General features: G+C 31.9%; 1 protein-coding gene across 9 annotated transcripts; it reads left to right on the top strand.

The window, feature by feature from the left end:
* Window positions 1–3,339: 3,339 nt before the first annotated feature.
* Window positions 3,340–24,699, top strand: LOC129889186 (E3 ubiquitin ligase PQT3-like). 9 transcript variants are annotated; one of them, XR_008766838.1, is made up of 18 exons: window positions 3,340–3,618; window positions 4,027–4,114; window positions 4,635–4,701; window positions 4,829–4,965; window positions 7,706–7,758; window positions 7,850–7,919; window positions 8,000–8,130; window positions 8,352–8,522; window positions 8,609–8,908; window positions 9,793–9,840; window positions 9,985–10,025; window positions 11,070–11,157; window positions 11,238–11,433; window positions 11,570–11,701; window positions 12,823–13,474; window positions 13,931–14,054; window positions 18,859–18,998; window positions 19,258–19,356. XR_008766838.1 is itself a non-coding variant. In XM_055964382.1 (16 exons), exons 1-15 carry the CDS (start codon window positions 3,450–3,452, stop codon window positions 13,427–13,429), a joined length of 2,298 nt encoding a protein of 765 aa, XP_055820357.1. In that variant the 5' UTR covers window positions 3,340–3,449; the 3' UTR covers window positions 13,430–13,474; window positions 13,931–14,568. The 9 variants fall into 9 exon arrangements, 3 of the variants coding, with proteins under 3 accessions (XP_055820357.1, XP_055820358.1, XP_055820355.1); XR_008766841.1 differs by lacking the exons at window positions 18,859–18,998; window positions 19,258–19,356 and adding an exon at window positions 24,682–24,699; XR_008766840.1 differs by having other exon boundaries at window positions 18,842–19,365.
* Window positions 24,700–27,340: the final 2,641 nt, after the last annotated feature.

The following is a 27,340-nucleotide window of genomic DNA, read 5'->3' as shown; positions in this document are numbered from 1 at the left end:
TCTCTTTTGAATTTTAACCCAAACGGTACCGTTTACATGTTTTTGTTGTTCCCTTTTTGGTCTATTTACTTGAAAAGGGAAAAGTCTTTTAGGCTCCGATCTCTTGAAAAATAACATTGATGATTAAGGTCTCTTTGACCATAAAATTATTCTTTTTTAATAATTTTTTTACTTTATTTATTTAAAATTAGTGAATGGCCATAAAATTTTAGATACAACTTAAAATTGTATTTGAAATTTGAAAACTCAAAATTTAGTTTTACTTTTTCATTTCACTTTTTAGATTTATCGATTTTCAAATTTTGCTCCTTTGTTTCTCTCGTAAAAATAACCCCATTTATTTGTTGTTTAGCTAGAATTCAAAATGGAGTAATAAGTTAAAACTGTTTCAATTTCTACGTATTCTCTCTATTTACAAAACTATAAATAAAATTTCTACAACTTTATTATTATTTTCTATTTACTGTTATTTTATTTATCATTCCTAAATCACATGCCTTATTTTCAGTAATAAACTAGTTAAGTGTATGTGCTTTACAGTGTGTTTTGCGCTAATTGATAATAAATATATAAACTAATAATGAATTGTTGTATGAACGCTATATTATTAAGTACAATAGATGAATAGATGAAACATGAAAAAAGTTCAAATTTAATAACAAAATTTATAATATAAATAGATAATAATTGTATGATATAGATAGACATATAGCATCTAAGTAATAAAGATTCTTTTTTTAATTTTTTGGAAATTTAAAAAATTAAGTCAAATTTTAATTTGTCAAGATCCAAAATAAGCTCTCAAAGTGTGTAGAAAAGTGAATGTATGTGAGGTCAAACAACGAAAATTTTATATAGAAATGTAAAGTATGTAAAATAGAAATGTACGTTTAAAATAGAAGCATAATATTTGAGAAACTTTTTGTTTTAGGGAAGAAATATTTTTTTCTCAATTTCAACCTGATAAAGTTAGGCAATGTCAATCTTGTATATTCATTCAATGATTAGACGATGACAACAACAACAACAACAACGGAAAAGAATCAAAATTACCCTTCAACTATTTGAAATAGAGCACACATACCCTTAAACTATATTCTGACTCAAAAATATCTTTTCCTCCATACTATTGGCTCAAAAATACCCTTTACATCATACTATTGACTCACTTCTACCCCTCCATTTGACAGAATGAAATGTGACATCCCATTTATATTAATTTACGTCATTTAAGATCTCCACATAAGAACCACACCCCCACCCTATTAATTAAAAGACTCAAATTCACCCATTAAAAGACTCAAACCCATCCTTGACTCTTATAATTATGGTTTCCTTGACTCCCGTAGTTATGGTTGCCACAATTAATTTGCAATAGTTTTTAAGCAAACTATTAATTGACTATTTAATTTGTTAAACTATAGTTTTCATCCATTAGACATAGCTAATAAAGATTGATAAGTTTAATTTTTCAAAATGAAAATTAAGCAAATGTTCTACCTGATCAAGCATGTGCTTTTCTAGAAAGAAGATGGGTGCGGTCGGGCCTGGAGTGAGCTGTAGAGAAACATAATTTTATGTTCAACGTGATCAATAGATGCTTGGGAAGTAGCTGAAGTGTTCTTCCTAAAGCCGGGCCAACAAAAAAGGGTGTCTGACTCCTGGAAATTGTTATAGGAATTGCTTAAAAATTGCTGCAAATTAATTGATGCAGCCATAACTATAGGAATCGAGAAAACCATAACTATGGGAGTCGAGGATGAGTTTGGTTCTTTTAATGGGCAGATTTGGGTCTTTTAATAGATGAGGTGTGGTGGGGTGCGTATGTGGAGATCCTATATGGCGTAAATTAATACACATGAGATGTCATATTTTATTCCGTCAAACAAAGGGGTAGAAGTGAGTCAATAGTATTACGTGAAGGGTATTTTTGAGCCAATAGTATGTGTGAAGGGTATTTTTGAGCCAGAATATAGTTTAAGGACATATGTACTCTATTTTGAATAGTTGAAGGATAGTTTTGGCCCTTTTCCGTAATAATAATAATAAAAAATTATTATTATTATATAAATTTACTGTCAAAATATTTCATTATGAATCTCATCAATAGGTATTCATATCTCTCTGAATGAATATTAAATGTTACAAATTGAATTTGTGAGTTACCTTGAATATTAGTAATTGTGATTTGTTGCATTTATTGGTGCGTTTGTTGCCACAGTGCACTGAAAGCAACTATAGTTGCTGCATTCTTTTTCAGCAAATATGACTGAAAAAGAAACACAAAAAATTATCAATTCAATATCAATTGTTAATTATGTATGATTAATATGCAAAGCAAACTATAAGTACTATAACATAAAATAGAGTAGGTAGCTTTTCATATATCATCAATTTATAATCACACTACGAAAACACGTTCCAAACTAAAAGAAGAAACAAAATTGAAAGAGAAAAAAAAACTTGCATAGTCCAATTTAGGGTTGTGACTTTATATAGAACTCTAATAAACTATTATACTATAAAAAAAGAAAAAGAAAAAAGAAGAAACCCAAAAATAAAGAAAATATTATTAGTATATTTAACGCCTATGTAATATAGAGTTACTGCAATAAAAAAAAAAGAGAATTGAATTTCTTCCCCTAAAAGGATACCGACAACTCCTAAAATACTTCTATATGATAAAAAGAAAAACAAAACTCCTATGTGAGTTTTTTCTTTTTTTCCACAAATTTGTTAGGACATATATGATACATAAACTAAAAAGGACACCAAAAATATTTTAGAAATTAACATTATAAAAATAATTAAATAGTAATTTGTGAAAAAGGGTGAAAAAACGATATTGTCTAAAGGAGAGTCTTTTAATGAAGGACAAAACGTTCAATCAACATTTTAAAGAGTTTTTATGCTTTTAATATTGTATAGATAAAGATTATAGATTATTTTAAAAGGTTTTTGAATCAAATCTATTTTAGTTGAAAAAAGATTCTTAGTGAAGGAGTTTAAATTATAGTCAATATATAATATTATTAAGATAATAATATAATAATAGAAAGAAATTGATGAAAAAATAATTTTATATAAAATAAAATCTTTTAATGAAGATTAAAAAATTTAATCAATATTTTAAGAATTTTCATGCATTTAATAGAGTATAAATATAAATAGATAGATAAGTGAATTTATTGATTCAGAATTTGGATTTTTCCAAAAAAAATAATAATCAATCTTGGTGTGTCATGGTTGATGAATTCTCTATTTAACACGTGACCCCTCTCCTTTCTGATATAAAAAGGGGCTGCGTTGTTTATTGTTTTTGTTCAATTTTCAACTTCGGTTACTTATTTAGCCCCTTTCCCTGAAGAACCCTCGAATCTATCACACTCTATACGCATAAAGAGAGACGATTCGAAGATCAATTAAATTGGGTCTGGTTGGTAGAAAGAATGTCAATTCGCTTCAAATTCAGGAGTTGTACAAAATTTGATTCTGTTGATATAGACGGCCGGCCCTCTATCTCTTTGCGGGAACTGAGGTGGAAGATCGCCCGCCAAAAGAAACTCAACATTGGTCAGGACTTGGATATCATTTTCTTCGATGCCCTCTCCGAACAAGGTCCTTCTCTTCTTTTGATTTTATTCCTTCTGTTTGTGTTTTGGTTTTACTCCTACGCCTTCTATTGCCATTTCTGGCGAACCTACACATATGCAAGTGTCTGTGTATATGTTTCTCAAGTTTTTATTAATTCATAGCTACATATATCTATGTATAGGTAGTGTGTGTATAAACTTCATACATTTTTATTTTAATGTCGAAATGTATTTTTAGTGTGTGTTAGATAGATAGATTGATTGATTGATTTACACTTTATAATTTTCCTATGCTGATCAGAGTAACATATATCTCTGCATTCCTATAAATGTGTTTTCATGTGTGGTTTTCTATCTTATAATCCACTGGGATTTACACAAAGTCTGAAACTGATCTTAATTCGAGCTACATTTATTTTGTTTGTCGTTGCAGAGTATAAAGATGAAAATTTTCAGATTGCTAGTGGGTCTAGTGTAATTGTCAAGAGAGTTCCTGCTGGAATGATTCCTTCAACTGTTAAGTGAGTTTTTACTACTTGCAAATGCAAAATCCTTTTGAGGACTTCTACTACTGTATGTCTTATTAAAGTGCAATTGTGAAGTATTTATCTTGAATGCTTAGTCTTCGTGTATAGGCCTGTTTATTGTTGGATGAGTCCCAGCTTGCCTAAGTGTAGTTGAACTTATATGTAGTATTTATTAGATTGAAGCTAAGTTGGTGATGCTTTTGAATATTCTACCTGATATGGAAATTCTATTTTCAGTCTGTTACATAAATAGGTATAAACTGAAGTTTTTCCTGGTGTTCACTACCTACCTGACAAGATATTCCATTTGTTATCCTTTTGTATGATAAGGTTCTTCTTTGACCCTACTCACTGAATAGGTTCTGTCTTGTGTGGAATGTTTATGGTGTCGGTCATGATCGATTCTTATGCTTCCCAGAACAATGTATTTATCTAGATACTGAGGTGCTTTTGTAATGATATGTCATTTAAGTTTGTTTCTTCTTTCTGACTTCTCTCATATGGTTTGATACAGTAACAGGCCACCTATTGGTACCATGAAGGATTTAGGGTTGAAAGATGTTGATCGTATTAATCATGTGGTAAGTGTGGTTACCATTTTTACTTGCCGCACTCATGCTATCTGTTACTTTTTTCCCTTGTAGATAGTCACTTGGAAACCCAAAACTTGTTGTGCACTAGTTGTCTAATATACTGTATATATTACAGGATGGGCAAGTCAATGAGTTTCATGACTTTGGGGCTGACATTTGTCCGGCGGCTGAGGGAATATTTCCCAACATTGATGTAGGATTTGGTCATAAGAACTGCTGGGACTTTGAGAAAGAGAACCTCGCAGGTCCAAGGTATATTGTTTCTGACTTTCTTTATTAATTTGGAATAAGTTTCTCTTCAGCAAAAAGAGTATACCTCTGGTTCATTGAGTAACATTAGTAAAGATTAGCCACCCCCCTAATCCACCACCAGGAAAATGTTGTTTAAAATTAAATAGAAGCAGCTTGGAAAACTATTGTTTCACATATATGCTTCTGTGTACTATTTCAGCCACACTGCATAAGTAACTGCTGGTCAGTGGATTACTTATGCTTTAAAATTAAGTAATGTTGAACTGAAAAGGAAGAATAATGATAGCTTGTTTAATCAATGTGTTACATTGTACACTCTTATGAATTTCGTACAAATATATACACTTTGTTAAATTGTTTTGTTTGTTTCAGCAGTAGAATGATAATGTTACCAATACTTCAAGATCGTGATAATTACCAAAAGATATGATTAATAGTCTGGGTTAATCGAGCTGAGTGACCAAATAGAATATTGTATTTTTATCTTAGGCAGCTTGTATAAACTGAATGTTTGTCCTGGAGGCCATTTGAACATTGGAGAGGATAGGGATGTAAGCAGTTTAATTGAAGCCCCAGGCATGCCAAAGAGGAACCCTTTGCTCCTCAATTTTTGGCATATATAATTTTGTGTGCTCCTCTTTTATAAGTTTCTGTTTGTCCATGATATCTTTATTGGACAAAGGAATGTAAGGTGAAAAAAAGTAAAAAGTAAAAAGAGATTAGCTTACTACTTTCTTCCTCTAAACTTCACACATACCTATGTATGACTCTAGTCAAGTCTTATGACCAACATGTGCAAACTTTTGATACCAGTTGGTGTTTCTTGATGAAAATTGACTTACAAAAAAACACTCTTGCCCACTTTATTGACGTATGGCCCTGAAATTATTCCAAAGTGTATTCTTCCTTGTACTATTTTTGAAAAATATTCTTCACATGAAACAAACTCAAAAACCTAATTCGTATGTATAATATATACCATGATTCACTATTCTCTAGTATACACGGATTGTGTTTCACACTTTTGAAAATGGTAAAATAGTGATTGAGGCACTATATTTGGTGATCCTAATCATTGTCTTTCTATATATTGTCTTATTAGCAATTTCTGTGTGACTCAGGTTTCAGGAAAAATAGGTATTTTTTTTATGAATCTTTCTAGGTAGTTGTACTGTTCAATACATTTGAATTTCCCTTATTGTTTGAGCCCAAAAAAGAGTTGGTTAGAGTTCAAACTTGATGTCATAAAACTATATTTCTAGTAAAATGTTAAAGAGTGTATATTGGTGTAAAACCTACAGAAGCATACCTCCTTAAGTTTTATTTTTAGACTCAAGAAGTTGCAACTTCATATTCCATGAAAGGAAGCATTTTACATATTAGGTAATGGCTCATTCATGATTATTAACCTACTCTTTGGTAAGTAAGTTAGATTTTATTGCACCCCAAACGATTTCTCTAGTATAAAAAATGTGTACAAATATTAGTTGTAAGAGAGCATCCAAATCTGAAAGTGGCACCCGGACAGCCCCATGTGGAGGAAACCTTCCCTTTTTAGATGAGTAACAATCATAGAATGGCTTGACACCTGTTTATCCTCTTCCTTCTATCCGTCTCAATATTTTCAAGTCTTTATTATATGAAGTGCTCGGTAATTGCTGAAGTTCTCCAATCTCCCAATTATTCAGCACTCTTTCCTAAACTGAACGGATGACTGCTTTTGGATAACATCACTTCTAAGAGCTTACATTGAAAAGCATTGCATCTTTGTCATCTGCAATGGAGAAAATGCAAAATCCCCTTCATAAAGGTCCATCACAACACCATTACTTGTCCCCAAAAGTTTTCTCTTTCTGCCATTTTATCTGACGCCCTTCCTAAACTTTTTCCACTCCATAAGAATTCTTCAAGACTGTATACTGAAGAGATGTAATTGTGTATGTGGTGTTCTGACGACAGAAGAAATAGTAACAAGGGAAATTCTAAAAGAAAATAGAAATAAAGGAATAAGAGGAGATAGGATCTAGGGAACTAAATTGATAGAATTAGATTACAATTAGTAGATAACATTAATTACTTTAACAATTGACTCAAAGATAAGGAAAGAAGATTACTAAAGAAGATCTACATCTTCAATGGTAATCCAACGAGTTCTTCAAGAATCCTAAGGTCTCAATAAAGCATCCCATAAGCATATCCATAAAAAGTAAACCTAACTAAAAGATTTACCATTTATAGTGCTAGGCTAAGTAAGCTAATGGGCTAAGGCCAAGTCCAAATACGTCAAAACAAGGAAAAGTCTAAACTAAACAAAAATGGTCGTGTGGAAATGGGTGTGTGTGGTCAATGTATGAAGAATGCGAGTCTCTGATGCTGGTCAAACACAGTCAACCTATGGTTAACCCTGCAGTCAAATTTGGTCAACGCTGGTCAACTCTTCATAGAGCTCCGCAGTTTTCTAAATTGATGTATGCCCATGGTGTATTTGTCATCATGTTCCCCCCTCTGTTTTTTTCTCCTGCATCTAAAGTTCTTAGTTCGTGCTTTGAGGACCTACATACCTAAAATAGTTCAGTTACAGACAGGGTAGGGACCTGGCTCTTGGGCTCCTTCTCCCTTGCACATGCTTCTGTCCTCATTTTTCATCTCTCTTGCAATCTTGTCAATGGGGCCATGCTAAATAATGTTTGCATGAATACATAGTTGGTGTGACTAATGTGATTCTCCTTGATACGTCCAGGTTTCAGTATCAAAAGCTTGATTCCAGAGGCTTGAATCAGGCTATCCATAGAGGTTGGTCTTATTGTCGTGTATCTTTTGGAAGGTGTCTTGTTTTGTCTTTTTTATTCTTATTTGAATAAAATTGGTTGAATGTTTGTCTCAGGTTCTAATCATAGCAAGATCTCAACAAAGTTACCTGGACCAAAAACTCCTGATGCACCGACACTGCACAAGTATTGCATTCTCTACCGTCTATTGTAGTCATTCCTTTTAGCCCATAAGCATGCTGATGTTTGTTGTCTTATGGATGAAGGGTGATACGCTCCAATTTTCCAGCTGTTCCCAATAATGTTTTGCCGGTTGAACTGAAATGCTCTCTCTGCAATACCTTCTTTAAGGATGCTGTGATGATACCTTGCTGCCAGCACAGTTTTTGTGAGAAATGTGAGTAGTATATGCATTATTGAGCAATTTTGTCTGTTCATCTATGCCTGCTTCCAGTATGCATTTGTTTCTTTTGAAATGCATGTGTCATGTGTGTTATCTTCAGTCCTTGCATTTGTATTACTTACCAAATCTCTTTTTGAGCATATTGTGTTCTTGAATAATATTGATTTGAGCCTTGAGAATATACTTCTACTTTTTCTGGGTGAATGTATCTGCAGGCATTCGTCTGGCTCTTCTAGAAAAGGTGAAGTGCCCAAAATGCCCTTCTAGCAGATATAAAGTGGAAGATCTGCTACCAAATTTATCTCTCAGGCAAGCAATTGAGCATTTTCTTGAATCCCAGATGGTTGCTGCTGAGTCAGAAAATGCTTTACGCAGATATGTTCCAGGTGAAATTGATTGCAACATGAGAATTGTGAAAATTGAATAGAGACTGGTAGTGAAAGAGCTGGGACTGACCTGTTTCTCGATGCAGATGGTGAATCTGGCATTCAGGTGAAGGATATTTCTTGTGCTGTAACTGTTGTGCAACGAGAACCGGAGATGCCTCAGTCACCCTCAGCTACTGGAAAAGGATCTAATCAAGTTATGGCAGAATCATTTTATGACTCACTTGTTAGGAAAAAATCATTGTCTAGGACAATGCAACAAATAGATGGAGGAAGAGGTCGATATGCTAATCCTTGGAATTTTCCAAGTGTACCTGATGACCCAGAAGATTGTCAAGGTGAAAGCAAGCCTCTTAATTTGCTTCATTCCCATGCTCAAGAGAAAGGTATTAGCTCATAACTGACCATTTTTCTTAGCTATTTCTTCTGCATATGTCATCAGTGGAAAGTACTGGCATGTATTCTGGTTTATCTGTTGGCTGAACCTCATTTTGTTCTTCCTGGATGCATGTCTCTAGAATTCCTCTATGAGGGAAATTACTGATGAGATGCATTCGTCAATAGTTCTTTTCTTCCTTTTTTATTCGAAAGATAAAGTCAGACTTGAGCTCTAAATGGAGTTACAAAACATTGGTCCCTAACATACAGTTAGTTCAGTCAATTTGCTGACTTGATTTGTGAAACATTCAAATCGATGTAAAAGTAAATATCAGCAAATGAATGATGCCAAATTTTATATTCATCATTCATTTGTCCATTTTGTCCTTCAGTTTGAGGTGAAGAGGCAACTGATGTTTATATGGCTCTCTCTTTATTGGTGAACATCTCAATATTGGTGTTTGCAAGTGCCATCCATTTCCCCACCTCCCTATTAAAGGAAATGCAAAGTTAATTTTGGTTTGTGATCATTACTCAAGATACTTGGTTTTCTTTTGCAATCAGTATCTTACATAGATTTGAATTTTAAGTTGATTGAACCCATTATCTATTCTTTTATCTGGTTATGTTCAGTAACTCTTTTGCCATGTTCTAGAGCATTGGATGTTTTAGGTTTTCGTCCTTACCTTCTATGTTGTGACAAAAAATGTAAAAAGGAACTAAATACTGTTCAAATTGATTTTCTCTCGACTAAACAAGCTGTATCACTGCTTGCTAAAAGGATGAGATTTGTATTACTTTTTGCACTCCTCATATTTGCTTTGTCTACTGGGTTATTCTTTTTTTTATATAGTGGTTTTGATGTAGTTACTCACTGACTATTTGATTGCAGTCAATTCTTCCATCAAGAAGAATAAAGGCCCATGGTGTGACACAAGAGGTAGGATTTACTGCTTTCACTGGCTCTTTACATGTGCCACTGGCATTATGAATTTATTTCTGGAACTTTTGATATCTTAATTCTGGTTTTTGCTCATCAATAACAGATCTTTTATTACTGATCAGAAAACATGTCTTAATGCAGGTGGGAACATGAATTTTCTGCCTACTAGTAGAGTTAAAAAGGTACGATGCAACTTTTGTCAGCATGCTTAGTACCATTTTATGGTATTTAAGGTAACCCCTGACATGCAAATCTAGAATCCAGGCTAAATTACCCTTCTGTCGGGTATATTCAAGCAAAATATCTCTATATGGGTGTAAGCAATGTTTATTATATAAAACTGAGGATAAGAAAATATGAGAAGGAAGTGTTGTCTCTTGACAATCCAATCTTTCTTTTATATGAGAACACGTCGTTTTAGGTAAGAACTATACTATTGAAAATTCCTAAATGAGTGTGAATATGATCCTAAAATTGTAGTCATTTATTGCATCGTTTGACTCCGATAAATGATGCACCATTGGTGATTTTGAAAATAATTGGATGCACATTTATTGCTTGGGCTTGACATTTTACAAACATGAATAAATTATTTACTGTGCATGTACATGTATTCAAACATATTATAACTCTAAAGGCGCAGGACATTGAGATGCCTTAAAGTGTAAATAATGTGATGAATCATCAGAAACATTTGCAATAGTACTAAGGTGTTCATTATCATGTCCATGTCTTGGAACTTTGAGATGAACAATGCCTTTATATGTCTGCATTCTTATGAACTTCACCCTAAGTGTGTAATAGCTTTTGTTTGGTTTAGAGTAAACACCACACATCTTTCCTCATTTCAGACTTTCACATAATCACATTTATAATTCTCCCTTTAGTTAGTCTTTCTTGAAAGAACCTCTCTTTGGCTGCTTTAACTTATGTTTTTTCGCTTAATTAAGTCAAAAAAGAAGAAGAAGCATTACCTTCTTATTAGTGATTTGTGGATCCTTTGGGGTTTGAAACTAGTTTGTATTAGAAAAATACACTGTTCCCAATATCCTGGATATGTTGGAGTTAATACAACAATTTTGGTCTATGTGATCAGTGATAGCAAGAGAAAGATATACGATAATTATGTACTGAGTGGGAAAGAAAAATTATAAGTATTTACTTAGTCATGTTGCTTATGGTGTTTGGCCTATAGGCATAAACTGATGGTAGTTTTTGGTTCTTAGGACCGTAATTGTTACGTGTGTGGTTCTCCTGACCATCTCATCAGAGACTGTCCTCTTGCTTCCAATCCAAATCCAATGCTTCAAACAGGTTGACCTTTTGTTTCGTTAATTCACTTTGTAGGCAGAGCGATATGTGTAATGGTTTTGCTTTGGCTGTGCTTGAATCAGGAAACCTCATGCTTACGGGAGGATTTCCAACCTATCCATCACCTTACTGGAATAACAATACCTATTCCACATTAAGGCCATTGGAAGATATGTATGGTAATGCTGGAAATGCTCCATTTAATGCTTCTATGGTTTCTCCAACACCTTACATTCATCCTTATATGCAATCTATGCATGCTGGCATGCCTTTACGTGGGTAAGTCAGTTCTTCGTTTGATTAGCCTTTGCAACCCAAAGATTGCTTGACGCCATTTATTTATAGATGGGTGTCCTTTATCATTTAAAATTCAAATTGATGCAAATGAATTTGTGACCTTGGAAACTTCTCGCAGAGAAATCATGAGAATGGGTGGTATGGCACTTCCAGCTGGAAACAGAGATGATCTACCATTGAACCAATATGAGTACATGGGCCTCCAGCTTGCTGAAGATAAAAGGAGAATTCAGAATGAAAAAATAGGAAGGTAATTTTAGCTGCATAATCAATAGTAGAATGTAATCGACACGGGTTTATTTGTTCTCGCAATATCTAAAACAGGAAATAGTCTTCCAAATCTTATCTCGCATTGATTTCTATTGGATGTTAGCTTGATGTAATGCATTATTTGGAGTGGATGTGATTTGGTTTGTCATTTTTAGCTAAATGGTTAAATTAGTCCCTCCGGCCTCTCCTTTTCTATCCTCTCAAATTCTGAATTATCACATTCGTAAATAGTTGCTGATTTATCTTAGCATGCATACTTTTCCTTTTGTCTGAGCACTCAAACACTGAGTGCAAGAAACAATGGGATCATCTGAACATAGTGCAAGCAACAATGGGATCATCGCACCAAATATGTTTCGTGAACGTCGTTTCTTAGTACTTTTACGTGTAAATTGTTTTATGCAATTGCTGAATTCAAGATTACCATGGAATATCTATCAAAGTCAATATCTCTCTCCTCTGTTTGCTCTTAAGTACCTGCCTTGTTTTTGCTGATCATGGCTCCAATTATTGATTTGTCTTCTTGTCAGATGCCAGATTTTGAGTTAAAGCAGGCTTGACAGAGGGTAAATATATGATTTTTAAAAGTTGCTACTTTTTCCTAATTCGGGTTTTGATCCTTGACAAACTTAACTCCACATTTGAGTGTTATAGAATATTGAATTCATTGACATCTGTCCTCGTGTCTAAACCACCAAGTTTTTTTACTCTTGATGCTTTCTAGCTGAAGTAAAAAAGGTGCATTTCATTTCCTTCAAAGTATGGTTTTACAGGGTTCTCCTTTACCACTTTAATATCTGTCCAAGTACTTTAGTGCTTTCCCTGTACCACTCAATATTTTTGGCACAACATATTGTATGCTAGATAATTATTCATGCTTCCTTTGAAGAACTTTGTTTATTTCCTTTGTCCTTCTCTGGAATAAGGTAAGAATTTAGAACACAACATTGGTGAGTTTCATTTCAGCACTTGTCATATTTCTTTTGCCTTTGTCCTGCCTCCACCTTCTCATCCTTGTATAATTTTCTTCTAGTTTACTTTCTTTTTCATGTAGCTGTAGTCTGATTAAACTATGATTTTAATTAAACTACCCTTGTACAGAGGGCAATATTGTCACGCTGAGTCTAACTTTAAGGAGCTTTTCCCAAATACTGATCGAGAAGTGACAGGAAAGTTCCACAAGGAGAGGGAACCATGTACAAGTTGTTCTGATGATAGCTTTGCTCGCAAAACACACAGAAAGCACCTCCATGTTGAGAAAAGAAGGGAGAAAAGTCGTCATTCCTCATCTGCTAGCAGAGACAAAGTGACTCGTCACTCTGACAGGTCTAATGATGGTTTTCCTAGTAGTTCTGATAGGCGTAGGAGAGAAAGTCATCAACACCATAGTCGGGACTCTAGAAAGCGCCATGAATGTGATTTCACTTTGGATCACTATCAAGTCTCTGATCGTAAACGTGGAGTCAATTGTCATGAAAGAGACTCTCATCATAAACATCTCTCAAGTTCTGCACTAGAACCTACTTCACCTTTGCATCAGACGGCACGATCCAAAGAGAGGAGGGGTTTTGGGCATGACACAAAGTACTGCAGGCACCATGCAAGACACCCCACCGATGAGGTATGTGACAACAAGAAACGGACGAGTAGCGGCTCTTATGAAGATAGCAGAGACGGTTATCATCACAAGCGAAAAAGAGTTCATTGAGAGTAATGAAGGTGAACTTGTAAATGAAGTTGCGCATACATCAATGTAGGTGAACAATCAGCTTCCTGTTTCCTTTTGTATCAGCTTGGCCTTGTTGTAGCTTTGGTATATGGTCTTTAATATCCCTATAGACGATGGAAATATATAGGTCTACATAGGTATTTTAGGATCTAATTTGCAATATCTGTTTGCTTTGTTGGTACAGATCTGTGGAGTGGTTGGCTTTTGGAAAGTTACATCATGACTAATTAGGGGTGTTTGGATAAGCTTTTTTTAATTGACTTAAAAATCAAAAGTAGGTAGCTAGCTACTTTTGACTTTTGGCCCTCTTTTTTTGTACTTTTGAAGTCTAAAGTGAAGTGTTTTTGTGTCTTTGTCAAATACCTCTAAAAATTAAAAAGTGCTTAAAAATCAAAAGCACCTAAAAAAAAAAAAAGCCTATCCAAACACCCCTTTAACCTTTGTTCATTTCCCTAACTGTAATCCTCTTCACTTCTTTAGTGTGAGGTCTGGATGCCAGACAAAGGTTTTAACCAGAAGCCATCTGGTTACAAGTAGTATTTTGGATCATTTTATATGCTGCCCAACAATCGTTTTGGACAAAGGTATGGAAGCTGATGTTGAGGTATGTTCTCTAACATGAATCTAGAATAGGCTTTCTAATGCTTACTGCAAGTACGTTCAACCCCTTTCCTTGGTACAAGTTCCTCTTCAAGTCCTATTCACTTAATCTGGAACGCTCACTTCCGTTTAGCTGCCAACTAGATTGATCAACAAATAAAAGATAATTACTAAGATACTCTTCAAAATAAACTAAAATTGTATGATAACATAAATTACAATAAAATAAAACTAAAATAGTTGATAACATAAATTACAATAAACTTAGTATAAAGTACAAAAAAATTCATATATCTGGGGCTAATTACATCTTATTTCAGAAGTTTTTCCAATTACAAAAATCTCAGATTTCATTGCTCTCGGATACATTCATTGGTTGTCCGATACATTGAAAATGATATCTATCTATTATATATTTAATAGGAGCTGCAAAAGCGCCATGTGTCAGCGCCACAATTATTTTTGAATTTTTAGTTTATAAAAATCAATTATCTATATTTAGAAAATAAAAAATTTATTAAAAACTGTCAATATATTAAAAAATGCATATATTTAAAAAATTTTAAAAAATGTCATTTGACATAAATGCATACAAAACTGTCAATTGACAAGATTATTTACAGTTTGTTTTTAAAATTTAATTCTAATAATTTCTGTGACAATATTAAAAGAATTTTGAAAAGAAAGAAAAATTAATATTGAATATTTAAAATTTCATATTTCATAAAACTTAACAATGGTAGTTAATTAGTAGTCAATGTAATAAGATTGAATTTAAATTAAAACATAAATTAAAACATAAATTATAATTAAATTAGTTTAAATAACTTAAAATATTAAGTAAATATTTAGGTCAAAGTATAAAGTATATATTTATATTAATTTTTTTAAAAGAAGAAGAATAAAAGAAGAAGAGAGAAAAAAAAGGAAAAAACAATGGGGTCATTTACATAGATAATATAGTATATAACATTAATTACGAGTTTTAGTACATGTTTTAGTTTTACCAAAAATGATAGTATATTTTTTATCTGAAATAGTAAAAAATAATAATATATTTTTCTCTTTCTTCCCCCTTCTCTCTCTTTCCTTTTTTTTTCTTTCCGTTTTACCCTTTTTCTCTCTTTCTCTTTCTTCCTCCTGCCCCCTCTTTCTTCTCTTTTTTTGGTCCGATTTTTCTCTCTTTATCTTTCTTTTTCTCTTTTTTTTAAAAAATATACAATAATTAATTATTCTAATTTAAACTTAATTTTGAATTGGATATTATGGAACTGATGATTTTACTACTTTTTAAATTATATGATTTTTTATGTAAATACATGTATAATGCATTTCTAATACAATGAAGGAAATAAATATAAACAATAATTGTAATACATTTTGAATTTAATATATTATATATATTATAGGGATGTTTCAATGCACGTGGTGAATATATAACTAAAATATTTTTAATACAATAATATATTTCATTAATAAGAAAAAATAAAATATAATTATAATAGAATTTGAATTCAATGTATTATATTATATACATATTTTAATGCACGTGGTGAATATATAACAAAAATATTTTTAATACAATAATATATTTTAGCACTGTTAATAAGAGAAAAATTTAAAATAACTATAATATTTTTTTAATTCAATATATTATACATATTATAGGCATGTTTCAATGCACGTGGTAAATATATAACTAAAATATTTTTAATAAAAATGTATTATAAGTATTATGTATGAATTTCAAACATTTCAATACTATTCAAATTAATTTACGTTGTTAAAAATATATTATATTTGTTGAAATAACAACAATCGAACTCACAACAATATATAATATTGAATTCAAATTGTAATACATTTTGAATTCAATATATTATACATATTATATGATCAACTACGGACTTAAAACCTATCCGTACTTACATTTACATTTATTTAATAGTTATTTGACAATGACATTTTGTCTACTAGTAAAAGAAAAAAGAAGAAACGACTCTTCTTCCTCATATTTTCAAAGTAAACAAATTAATTGTCAAACTAGTAGGACCCCTATACTATCACTATTTATAAAATGACAAAAGGGTCTTTTATCTTACCAAATGCATCCTTATCTTTTTTGAATCCTTATCTTCTATCTTACAAAATGACAAAATTAGCTATCAGTCGCTTTCATCTATTTATCTTCTTGTCTTTCAATTCTTATCTTCTACGTATCTTCTCAAGAAGACAAAATGTTAGCTATCAGTAGCTATCATCCTTTTCTTTCTTCTTCTGCCTTATCTTCTCATCCTTCATCCATTTGTGTCGTTCCTATTCGGAGGATGTTGACATGACATCTTCAATTATCTTCTCCTTTTTTGGAGAGCAAAATTCGCACGTGCCTTTGGCATGCTTCCTCATTTCGCACAATCGTTGCTGAGCTTGAGGGCTGGACTTAATAATACCTTTATTAATTAAATCTATCTTTGTTTTCATATATCTTTTAGCTGCCGGCGGAGTGTTCTTTGTCGGGGAAATCAAAATAGAGAAATGTATTTTGGTTCCTCCATAAGTTCTAAATCCTTTTTTGAAACTATGTTCCATATTTTGCAACACAATTCTTAATCCAATAGCATGTCTATAATGGACATCTTTGTTGGTGAATCTTTGAAATATCTTTTTTTGAAAATTATTTACAATATTAAAATCGTTAGTCTTTTCAATTTGCATAAAATGGTAGGCAGAATATCTTTCTTCTTTGTGAAAATCTGATCCGGCAGAAATAAACTTAAGGACCAAAATATCTTTTACGGTAATCATTGGGTTATTGAGATAACAATCTTTTACTCCGTCTTGTACCCATGACGGTAATCTACTAATTTCTGAAAAATTTGGAGAAGTAAGATAAATAGAATTTATCGCTCCAAAATCATACTAGTATCTAATTTCTTGAGGGGATGAATCTTGCAAGTAATTGATTCGAGGATATAATTCTGTAAAATCGATGTACCTGTTGGAAGTAATTTTAAGAGAAAATAAATCTCTCATTATCTATTCTTGATCTCCAATGGCTTGAAGTAGCTTATCGAATTTTTCTTTATATCTCAAAGTAATTCCTTTTTAAGGCAATTAGGGTCTAAAAGATATTTTTTCATACTTATCTTTTTCCTCCGTAATTGTCGAGGTATTATCATTTTTTGCGCTTTTATCAAACTATTAACAATATCATAAGAATCGCTGCACTATCCAATTTTGGACGTTATTTGGGCACATATGCTGATTAATTTATCAGCAATCAGTTGTTCACAATTGAAATTAGCAATTTCGATAATATCCGAAACTGCCGTTCGAATATCTTTAAATTCTTTATCAATATCTTGAAGATGGTCTTTAATTCTTTCCATCTCTGGTGAGAAAATCTGCTGCAATATTTTTGTCAGTTCGAACAATTTCAATATCAAAAGAGTATTCAGACAAAAGCATTTTCCATCTAATAAATCGTTTATATTTTGATTTTGACGGAAGATTATTATGAACAAAAGTCTTTACTTGTGTATTATCAGTTTTAAGAGTAAATCGTTTAGGTAGTAAGAAGTAATATAATTTTGACAATTTTTTACTACGGCCAACAATTCATTTTCATTAATATGATATCTAGTTTGTGTATCTGAAAAGGTTCCGGACATAGATTTTTTCCTATCTTATTTTTATTATGATCATAATCTATCTTTTTTAATATTCTGCTCCAGCACTGTTCCAAGGCATCTGTTTCTAAAATTAAATCATCACTATCTTTTGGTAATTGTAATTTTGGTAAGTTTTTACAAATAGATTTAATATTTTTTACTTTTTTCATTAAGACTTCATTAAATTCAAAGCTCTTATCCTTTTTTAATAATTTCTGAAATGGCCTTCTTAGTTCAGCCAAATTCTGGATATAATTCGAGGCGTAGTTAAGGATTTCTAAAAAGCTTTGTACTTGCTTTTTATTGGTTAATTTATCAGAAAAAACAGATATTTTTTCAACGATATGGCTTTGTAATTTTATACCGTTTCCATCAATTATCATTCTTAAAAATTCTATCTCATTTTTTAATAGGCTTGTTTTTTTTTAGAAAGTGCTAATCCATTTTCTAAGCATAAGTTAGTAAACTTATTTAGGTGTATCAGATGTTCTTCAAGGCTATCAGACAAGACTAAAATATCATCAACGTAGACAAATATATAGTCATAATTTTTAAAGATATTATCATTTTTCTTTGAAATATCTGTGGGACGTTTTTTAATCCAAATGACATGACTAACCATTAATACTGCCCTTGAGGGGTAGAGAATGCAGTATAATGAATACTATCTTTATTCATTTTTATTTGCCAAAATTCGCTTTTACAATCAAACTTAGAAAATATCTTTTTGTTAGTAGTTCTATTAATTAGACTTTCCTTATATGGTAGAAAATATCCATCAAATATAGTATTATTATTTAATTTTTTATAATTAATAATTATTTTTGGTTTATTTCGTACTATCTCTTCATGATTTTTAACCATGAAGGCGGGTGAACTATGAGGAGAGTTATTAGGTTTTATTATTCTAAAACTTAATAATTTCTTAATCTGTTTTTGAAATTCTTCTTGGTTTTCGGGGTTGTATCTCATTGGTTTCACTCTAATAACTTTATCTTTATCTTTCATTTCTAGTTTGGCTTCTATCTTATTTTTATCCCAAAATTCTAAGGGGTTTTCAGAAAAACATTGTTCTAATTTTTGTTTGATCATATCCAAACTTTCTTCTAATTTGTTGAAGGTTATCTGATATTCTAGCAGGGGATATTGCCGATTTATTATTTGAGAGTTGTCCCAATCAGTATCATATTGTAGCAATGGAGTACTTTTTGGAAAAATTGGTTTGGTTTGGTATCCTATACTACCACGCTGGGCTGTGCGGGGTTTAAATTGAATAGGTAATCTTTTAGATTAAGCAGTTTTAAAACGTTGTATGTTGACAAGGAGTCTTAAATTTTATTTGAAATAGAACTCTATCGTATAGTACGCTATGAAATATTTCTAAAAAGTCGTTTTCTAATAGTACATCTTGTCTTGTATTATAAAAATAAAATGAGGGATATTTTATTAAAAAATATTCTAATAGTATAATCGGCTGAGCAATGCCTCTAGACATTGTTACAATATTATTTGATATATCTCTTCTTTTGATAATAGGTAATTCTTGATGGTACTCTTTGGGAAATATTTCTGATCTACAACAACATTTTTTCGGTCCATTATTTATATAAGCAGCAAAATATTCTGCTTTATAATCTTTATACGTTATTCTTATAGGAATATATATACTATATTGACTTGTCATTTTGATATGAATATTATCTTATCATTATATGTAATTTTGATACCATAATCAAATATATCATATGGTTTTACACTTTCTAGGAAAGTGGTTCCTAGCAGTATTTCTAACATATCATTATTTTTTTCTGATTCAACCAATAGTCTTATAGGTATAGTGTTATCTTTAAATTTTAAAATGGTTTTTATCATGTTTGTTATTTCATGTCTTTTCCCATTAAAATCAGTATAAAGATGATTATCTTTTAGTTTATATTGTTGGAGATGGTTACATAGCCCAAGGCTAATGTAATTTCCACTAGCTCCTGTATCTAATAGAATGTTGATGGAAATAAATTATATATCATTAAAATATTCTTCTTTTATCTTATAATTTTTTATTTCATCATTTTTTGCTTCTAAGATAGATTGTCTAACTCTTTCTGATTGTGTTCTTTTTATCATCACAACATGGTTTATGACTCGAGTTTTCTCAAAGGATAATCGAGATGTAGAATCTTGTTGATTGTACAAAGGTTTAGATTGTAAATCTAAATCTAATGGTATATCTTTTATTTCTTGTATTTGTATTATACTAGACATTTGTATCTGACTAATTTTCTCAAATAGATAGGGATAATCTATTGTCTCTTTTATGGCAAAGCAATTTGAATGATGTGTATTTGAAATAGCATATGAGATTACATATGTTATCGAATAGGGTCTTTTATTTGTGAAAGAAATCTTTTTTTTTAAAATCTTGTATTAAGCATAAAATTTTATCAAAGTCTTTATCTAGAAGATGATATGAAATTCTAGGATAAATATTAAATTTAATCTTTTCGTGTTGTAAATTTTCTCGTAGTATTCCTAAGCAGGCTTCTTTCCTGTTTATTATCCTATTATCTATAATAGCTAAATTTATTGGGGTATCTAATCCTTCTCTAAATGTGGATTTTATTATTATCTGGATTGCTCCTATATGTATCCAACCTAGAGTATTTTGAATTTCTATTTTTATTTTTCGTTATTTATCTTGAATATCTTTTTTGGATAATAAATGAATCATTATTTTCTTAGAAGTAAGAGAAACTTCTAGTGCTCTTTCCTGGATATTTAATCCGTAAAACAAATGATGCTATCTTTTTCTTAATCCGAATCTATCAAGTATATTTACGTCAAATCCTGAGTAGTTGGTTAAAGGAAACTTTTCTTTTTGTATTTTTTAATTTTTTTTATCAATAAAAATATCTTGTTTATATTCTCCAACTTGTTCTATCGTTTCTTCTATTATATCAGTTTCTATTTCATTATTCATTTTGACTGTATTCTTCTGACGAAGAATAATAATCCGTATCAGTTAATATAAAAATTGTATCGTCTGATTCAACTTCTTCAAAATTATTTAGTTGTATAAATTTTTCTAAATTTATCATTTCTTAGATATCTTCATTGATTTCTATTTTCTTGTTTTTATTAGCAAATTTCTTTGGGCATCTATTGACATAGTGTCCTATCTCTTTACGGTAGTAATATCTGCATTCTTTTGGATTTTTTCTTTTATTATTCTTTTTATAAAAAGGTTTGTTATATCTAGTATATCTTTTCTTTTGGTAATATCTAGCCTTTCTCTTTTTAAAATATTTTTCTTAAATAGTTTCTTTTTCTTATATTTTCTTTTAATCTTTTTGTAATAATAAGGATTTTCACATCAAATCATTATAGGCATTTTAGGATTATCACAACATAGACTTACTTACTTTCTTAATCCTTTTGTTGCTTTACCTAATATGATATCTGCACATCATGTACTAAGTTTATCTTTTAAATAAGTTATTCTTTTTCCTAAAGTATCTACTGTTTTGAGATTATAAGTATATATTAACTTTTTACCTCAAGGGTCTGGTATCTTAGTTAAAAATATCGTAAATACATTTCTGTCTTTTTAACTCTGTTATAAACATAGTAATAATAATCTTAAAAGACACAAATATATTTATCTATTTCACACATATCACATAATTGTAATCGTAACAAAGTAATTTCGTATTTTTTAATCGTTGCATGATCTTTTAAAATATTACCTTATCTGGCAAATTCTAATCTTATAGTTTCTGTAGCTTTTATAATTAAATTAGCAATATTATCATCGGTACCAAAAATATCATTTCTAGTGGCATCATTTAAGTTTTGCCAAAATCTTAACACACTATTTAATAGACTTCGTTCTATAAAATGTTTAGTGGTGTCATAATCCATTTTGTTTACTGTTACTGCTATCCTGAAAGAAGTTTCCCATTTATCTATAACTTCTTTAGTATTATTAATGCAATCTAAATCTAGATATATTTCAAACGGGTTAATCGCTTCACTATTCATTGATCCTACGGGTGTGTGACTATCGTTTGTTCTTAATGCAGCATTTACACCTGCATAAGCCCTAGTGGGTCTATTAAAATTTGTTCGTCTAGTTTCAGCCTGAGTAGGAAGCTCAGTAATATTGGGATTAAAATCTACTTCTTCTGGTTTGACTGTATCCATTTTTTAGTTTATCATATCACCTTCATTTTTTAACTGAGTTTCTTTTATATTTATTATAAGATTATCTAGTTCAGAATTTTCTGAGTCGGAGCTTACCATTTTAAATTGTTTCCTCCGTACTCTTTAGGTATTTTTATTTTTGAAATATGGGATCCTGTGGTATCTAAAGTTTTATTTATAGGTTCTTTATCAACATTTATATCCTTTTGATTTAGTATATCTTTCAAAGTTTGAATTTCTTTAACTATTAAATTTTCAAAGTAAATTATTATTTTTTGTATTTCGTACAAGTCGTGTTCTATTTTTAGAGGATCTTCTTCATTAAATAATTTATAATTGGATTTATTTTTCATTCTATCCTAAATTAGCTGGATGCTTTTTGAAATAGTAGTTTTGAAGCAATTTTATATTATCTCATTCTCCTATTATATCATCTTCATTAGCGTGTATTATATTTTCTTCTTACCTGTTCAATTTTATCAGAGTCTAATCTTTTTAAATATCTTTTGTAAGATTCGTCTTTTATCTTAGCAACCCTTAAGTTTTTCTGAAAGGTCCAATACATATGATTATCTAATCTTATTTCTGTAAAAGAGGGTAATCTATTCATTATCCTATGCTAGAAGGATGAGTTTTAATTTCGAGTTGAATGAGTTTTATGTTATCAGTTAGTCCTTCTATGACTCTGTCATAATTATCTAATATTTATTTTGTTCTAATAATAGAATCTTTCACGTTTTCGTTATTATCTTTTAGAAGTAAACGTTATAATTTTTCACATTTTTCTTTACCGTCTTGGGTATCCTTTAAATGTTTTCTAAACTTCTATAGATAATTATTATCTATTTTTATATCTGAAAAAGAGGGATGCCTTTTCATTTTATATCTATGTCATTAAAATTTTTATCACATTTTAAAGAGTTAGTTATTTTATCAAATTTATCTTCACTATTTTCTTGTCTAATATTAATATCTAATGAGGACATGGACATGTTTTGAGTAATATCTACCTCTACGTCTTTAATATCTATCATGGTTCTGATACCAACGGGGAGAGGGGGTCCAGAAAATCGCTGGTTCGATAAGTCAAGTATCCGGGTAGGTATATTTTCATATCTAATAACATTATCATCTTGTTTAACAAGTAAAATAAAGCCTCTTAAGGAGGAATATGTTATGTCTAAAATTAACATAACTTTTGAATTAGAGTAATTTTTTCAGAGCAACAGGATATTATAACAGTATAATATCTTAACTTGAATAAAAAGATAAGGAACCAACACGCTTTCATATCTATCCCATTTTGATCAAAATTACACCGGGTATCCGTCGAGACTTTTTTCGAATATTGCAATCCCAACCTGAAAACAGGTAACTTATTTGACATTCCTTCAGCATAACTCAGCACAACCTTAGTTCGTTTTCTACTCTAAGGCATAAGAGTGATATGAAAGGGGAGACTATTGTTTTTATAAAAGAAAAGTAATTATAACAGAAATAATAAAATTTTGTTCCAGAAAATACTCACAAACTTTTTAGTTATTATTAATAGTGAAGATGTTCGTACAAAGAAAAAGAAGGCTGATGATTTCTCGATGCCCCCTTTCTTTACAGACTATCTCCTTTTATAGATGAAGGAGACGGACTTTAACTAAGGACTTTAAAATTAGAAATAGCTTGATAATGACTTTATACCTATCCTAAACATCTAAAGAAAGAAAAGACTTTTCTATCTTACAAAATATCAAGTGTCATTTTTTTATCTTCTACGTATACTTTTCTATCCTCTTAAAACTATTATAAAATGACAAAAATGTTAGCGATTAGTTCCTATCATATCTTATTACAAAATGACAAAAGTGGTCTCTATCATCTAGATCTTTTATAAGATTTACAGAGAAAGATATATACTACAGACGTGCAATCGGACTAAGGATTGTGCTTCAAAACATGGAACACAGTTTTAAATGTGGATTTAGAACATATGGAGGAACCAAAATACATTCCTCTATTTTGATAGCCCCGACAAAAAATACTCCACCGTCGGCTAAAAGGTATACGAAAATTAAAATAAACCTAATTAACAAAGGAATCATGTAATGACCTTGAGGGTCATTTTTAAAAATTTATGTGAAATTATCATTTTATCCCTATTTTTTTAGTGTCCCCGAGTGTTATTTGATCAATTTGCACTATCGGTTCATAATTATACAGTTCTGAATGAGTTTTGAGGGTCAAAAATATGTTTTGAAGGGTGGTGGTGTAAGTTGACCGTGGTCAACACGCGTGAACAGTAACACGCGTGAATAGTAACTTTTTGGACAGAAAATGCCTATTTCTTCCCATTTCAATAGTTTGTTCAGCATTTGTTTGAGTTCTTGAACTCTTTGAGATGATTTGAGAAGAGATTTTCGAGGCAAAGTGTTGGGTAAGTGATTTTTGACCTAAAAATTTCCTTTTTCATTAAGTATTTGATGATTTTAACTCTTAAATTTTAGTTTCAAATCCCAAAAATCTTTGTTTCTTTCCTAATTCGAATTTAAGAAAAATGGTGATTTCTAACTCGTTTTGAGCTCTATTTTTATGGGTTTTTCAATCATGAGTTCCTTATTATAATTAGAATGTGATTGTCCAATAAATTTTTAGATTTGACCTTTTTCAGAAATAATTAATATTTGGACCATTTTACCCCCGGTTTCGAAATCTATCAATATGAGTGTCATTGGACTCCTTGTGATGTGTATGTTTTATTGTTGATAGTGGATTGTCAGTCCGAACATTGAATTCGAGAGTTGCTTGTTCGGTGGAGGTGTTCGAATACGGTTTCGACAATTGAGGTAGGTTTGACTATCCTTCTTTGAGATTGAGATGGAGTAATTAGTCATTCATATGTTATAGACTTTGGGATGAGGTCGTAGTATGAGTTGAGAATGTTATATATATATTGTGATGCCCGTGTGTGGGCTTATTTATTAATGTATTGCCATGTGGGGGTTTATTTGTATTACATAGCCCATGTGGAGGCCTTATTTATTGTCTTATTTGCTTTAAGAGTATGTGATTCGTGATTTGCCTAAGAGAGAAACTTGAGTATATTATTTGACTTGTGATGATCACCTGAGAGGTTGAGTTGGGGGGTTTTTAGAATGCTTGAGTATTAAAATATTATTGAGAAAGGGATGAATATTCCTATTACTATTTATTGAGGGTGAATATCATGTATAGGTTAAGTTTTGAGAATTTTGAACCTTCTACCACATGTGAGTTGAATATTACTTCCATGTCATATGTGTTTTGATGCATTCATCCTCATTCATCATAGAAGTTGAGAAATATGGAAATTCTTTTTGAGAAAGAAAATGAAACACCTTTAAACCTTTGTATCTTGAGTCCCTGTCCGAGACAGTATTACGAAAGGGTAGTGGATGCATTGTGATCCCTTGACCACGAGGAGGTGGCAAGGATAATGAGATATTGTGATTGAGGTATATGGTCTGTGAGACCCCCATGGGTCCTGCTTGGTAGCACAGCTCGCCAGGTGTATACGACAGGCTGTGCGACAATCTTGATTCCATCGTACCACATTATTGCATCATCATATTGCATTGCATTGCATTGATATCTATGTTGCTTGAATTATTTGATTAATTGCGATTATGAGCTATTATTATGGGTTACTTTACTCGCGCCACTATATATATATATATAAATTGGCGGCACCGATGCCGAAGTGAGACTTTTCTGTATGTAGGTGGAAACGTTCCTTAGTTTATTTTATAGGTTTGATTAATTCATTATGCTCAGTCAGCTAAAACCTACTGAGTATATGTGAATTGTACTCACTCCTATTTCTGTATCCCTTTTTGATGCAGATATTAGTCTGGGTACCTCACGTGGCAGTTGATATTCTTGTGGATTGTGTATTCTCAGATTAGTGGTGAGGTCCCAGAATTCGGATTGTCACTAGTCTATCTTTATTTTTCAGTCTTTTGTATCATTTAGAGACTTATGTTGTATCTTCAGATTCGAACCTTGTATTAGATGCTCTTTATACTTATGACACCAGGTTTTGGAATAATTTTTTTTTATTGTTTTTCTTTTTATTTAAATTATGGCATCACTTTCCCCTTTGAGAGTCTTGTATGAGTTTTATTTTTAGGGTTACACATCAGATTGGGTTTTGAGATGTGTGTTATCATGACCTTGATTTTTGAGTCATGAAAAATTAGTATCAGAGCACTAGGTTTCACCGATCTCATAAGTTAAAGAGCAGGGTGTCTAGTAGAGTCTTGCGGATCGGTACGTAGACGTCCGTACTTATCTTTGAGAGGCTACAAGATACTTAATAGGAAGATTTCTTTTATTTTATTCCCTTCGTGCGAATTATTCATATCAAATATTGTATACCTCTGATATATTCGTTCTGCGTAGATGGTGAGGACTAGAGCCACAATTACTAAGGGTGAGGCTGCACCTGCTGCTCGAGCCCTAGTACGCGGGTGAGGTAGAGGACGTAGTGGAGTCAGGGGATGAGGCCGAGCGAGGGGAGCATCACCTGCTTGTGGACGAGCTAGAGAGCCATCACCTGAGCCCATGTACGAGCATGAGGATGACTTGGAGCAGAAGACTGAGGAGTAGAGGCCATCCCAGCCTCCTGTGGTTCCCGATAGTGCTCTGATGCTTCAGGAGCTACTGGTTCGATTATTGGCTAGACTGGATGGTACTCCTACCTCTGGTATTCTTCTAGGTAGCATAGGTTCTCGTATCATAGTTGGTGCTACACCGCCAGTTCAGGGGCCTAGTGTAGGATTTTATACTCCCGGTTCTTCTTTAGTGCTTTCTATTGCACCTCCGAGATTTGCAGCACCGTCAGTTTCTACTAGTGCTGCCATGTAGATAGCTGAGTAGAAGAGCTTCGAGAGGTTTGTTCGATTAGCGCCTCCAAGGTTTAATGGTATAGCCGGAGAGAAAGCCTATGACTTTTTGACTGAGTGCCAAGACAGGTTGTTCAACTTAGGCATTTTAGAGGCACATGGAGTAGCTTACACTTCATATCAATTTTCGGGAGTAGCGAAGGAGTGGTGGAGGTCGGTTCTTGCTCGTAGACCTATTGGTTCTCCTATGATGAGTTGGGAACTGTTTACTGAGATGTTCCTTGAGAGATTTGTGCCTTATAGCCTCCGTGATCAGTGCAGGGATGAGTTTGACAGACTGGAGCAGGGCTCCCTATCTATATCTGAGTACGAGACTCGCTTTCATGAGTTATCTCGTTATGCTATTTCGAGTATTCCCATTGAGTTCGAGTGGATTCGCAAGCTAGTGAAGAGATTCGCCGGTTATCTCCAAGAGGCTACAGCCTCTCTTGTACTGTCTGGAGGTACGTTTTAGAGTATTATTGATCATGCCAGGATGACAGAGA

Source organism: Solanum dulcamara, chromosome 5 (genome assembly GCF_947179165.1).
Source record: "Solanum dulcamara chromosome 5, daSolDulc1.2, whole genome shotgun sequence".
NCBI lineage: Eukaryota > Viridiplantae > Streptophyta > Magnoliopsida > Solanales > Solanaceae > Solanum > Solanum dulcamara.
The sequence above is the reverse complement of the archived record's forward strand: the minus strand, read 5'-3'. Positions and strand labels throughout refer to the sequence as shown.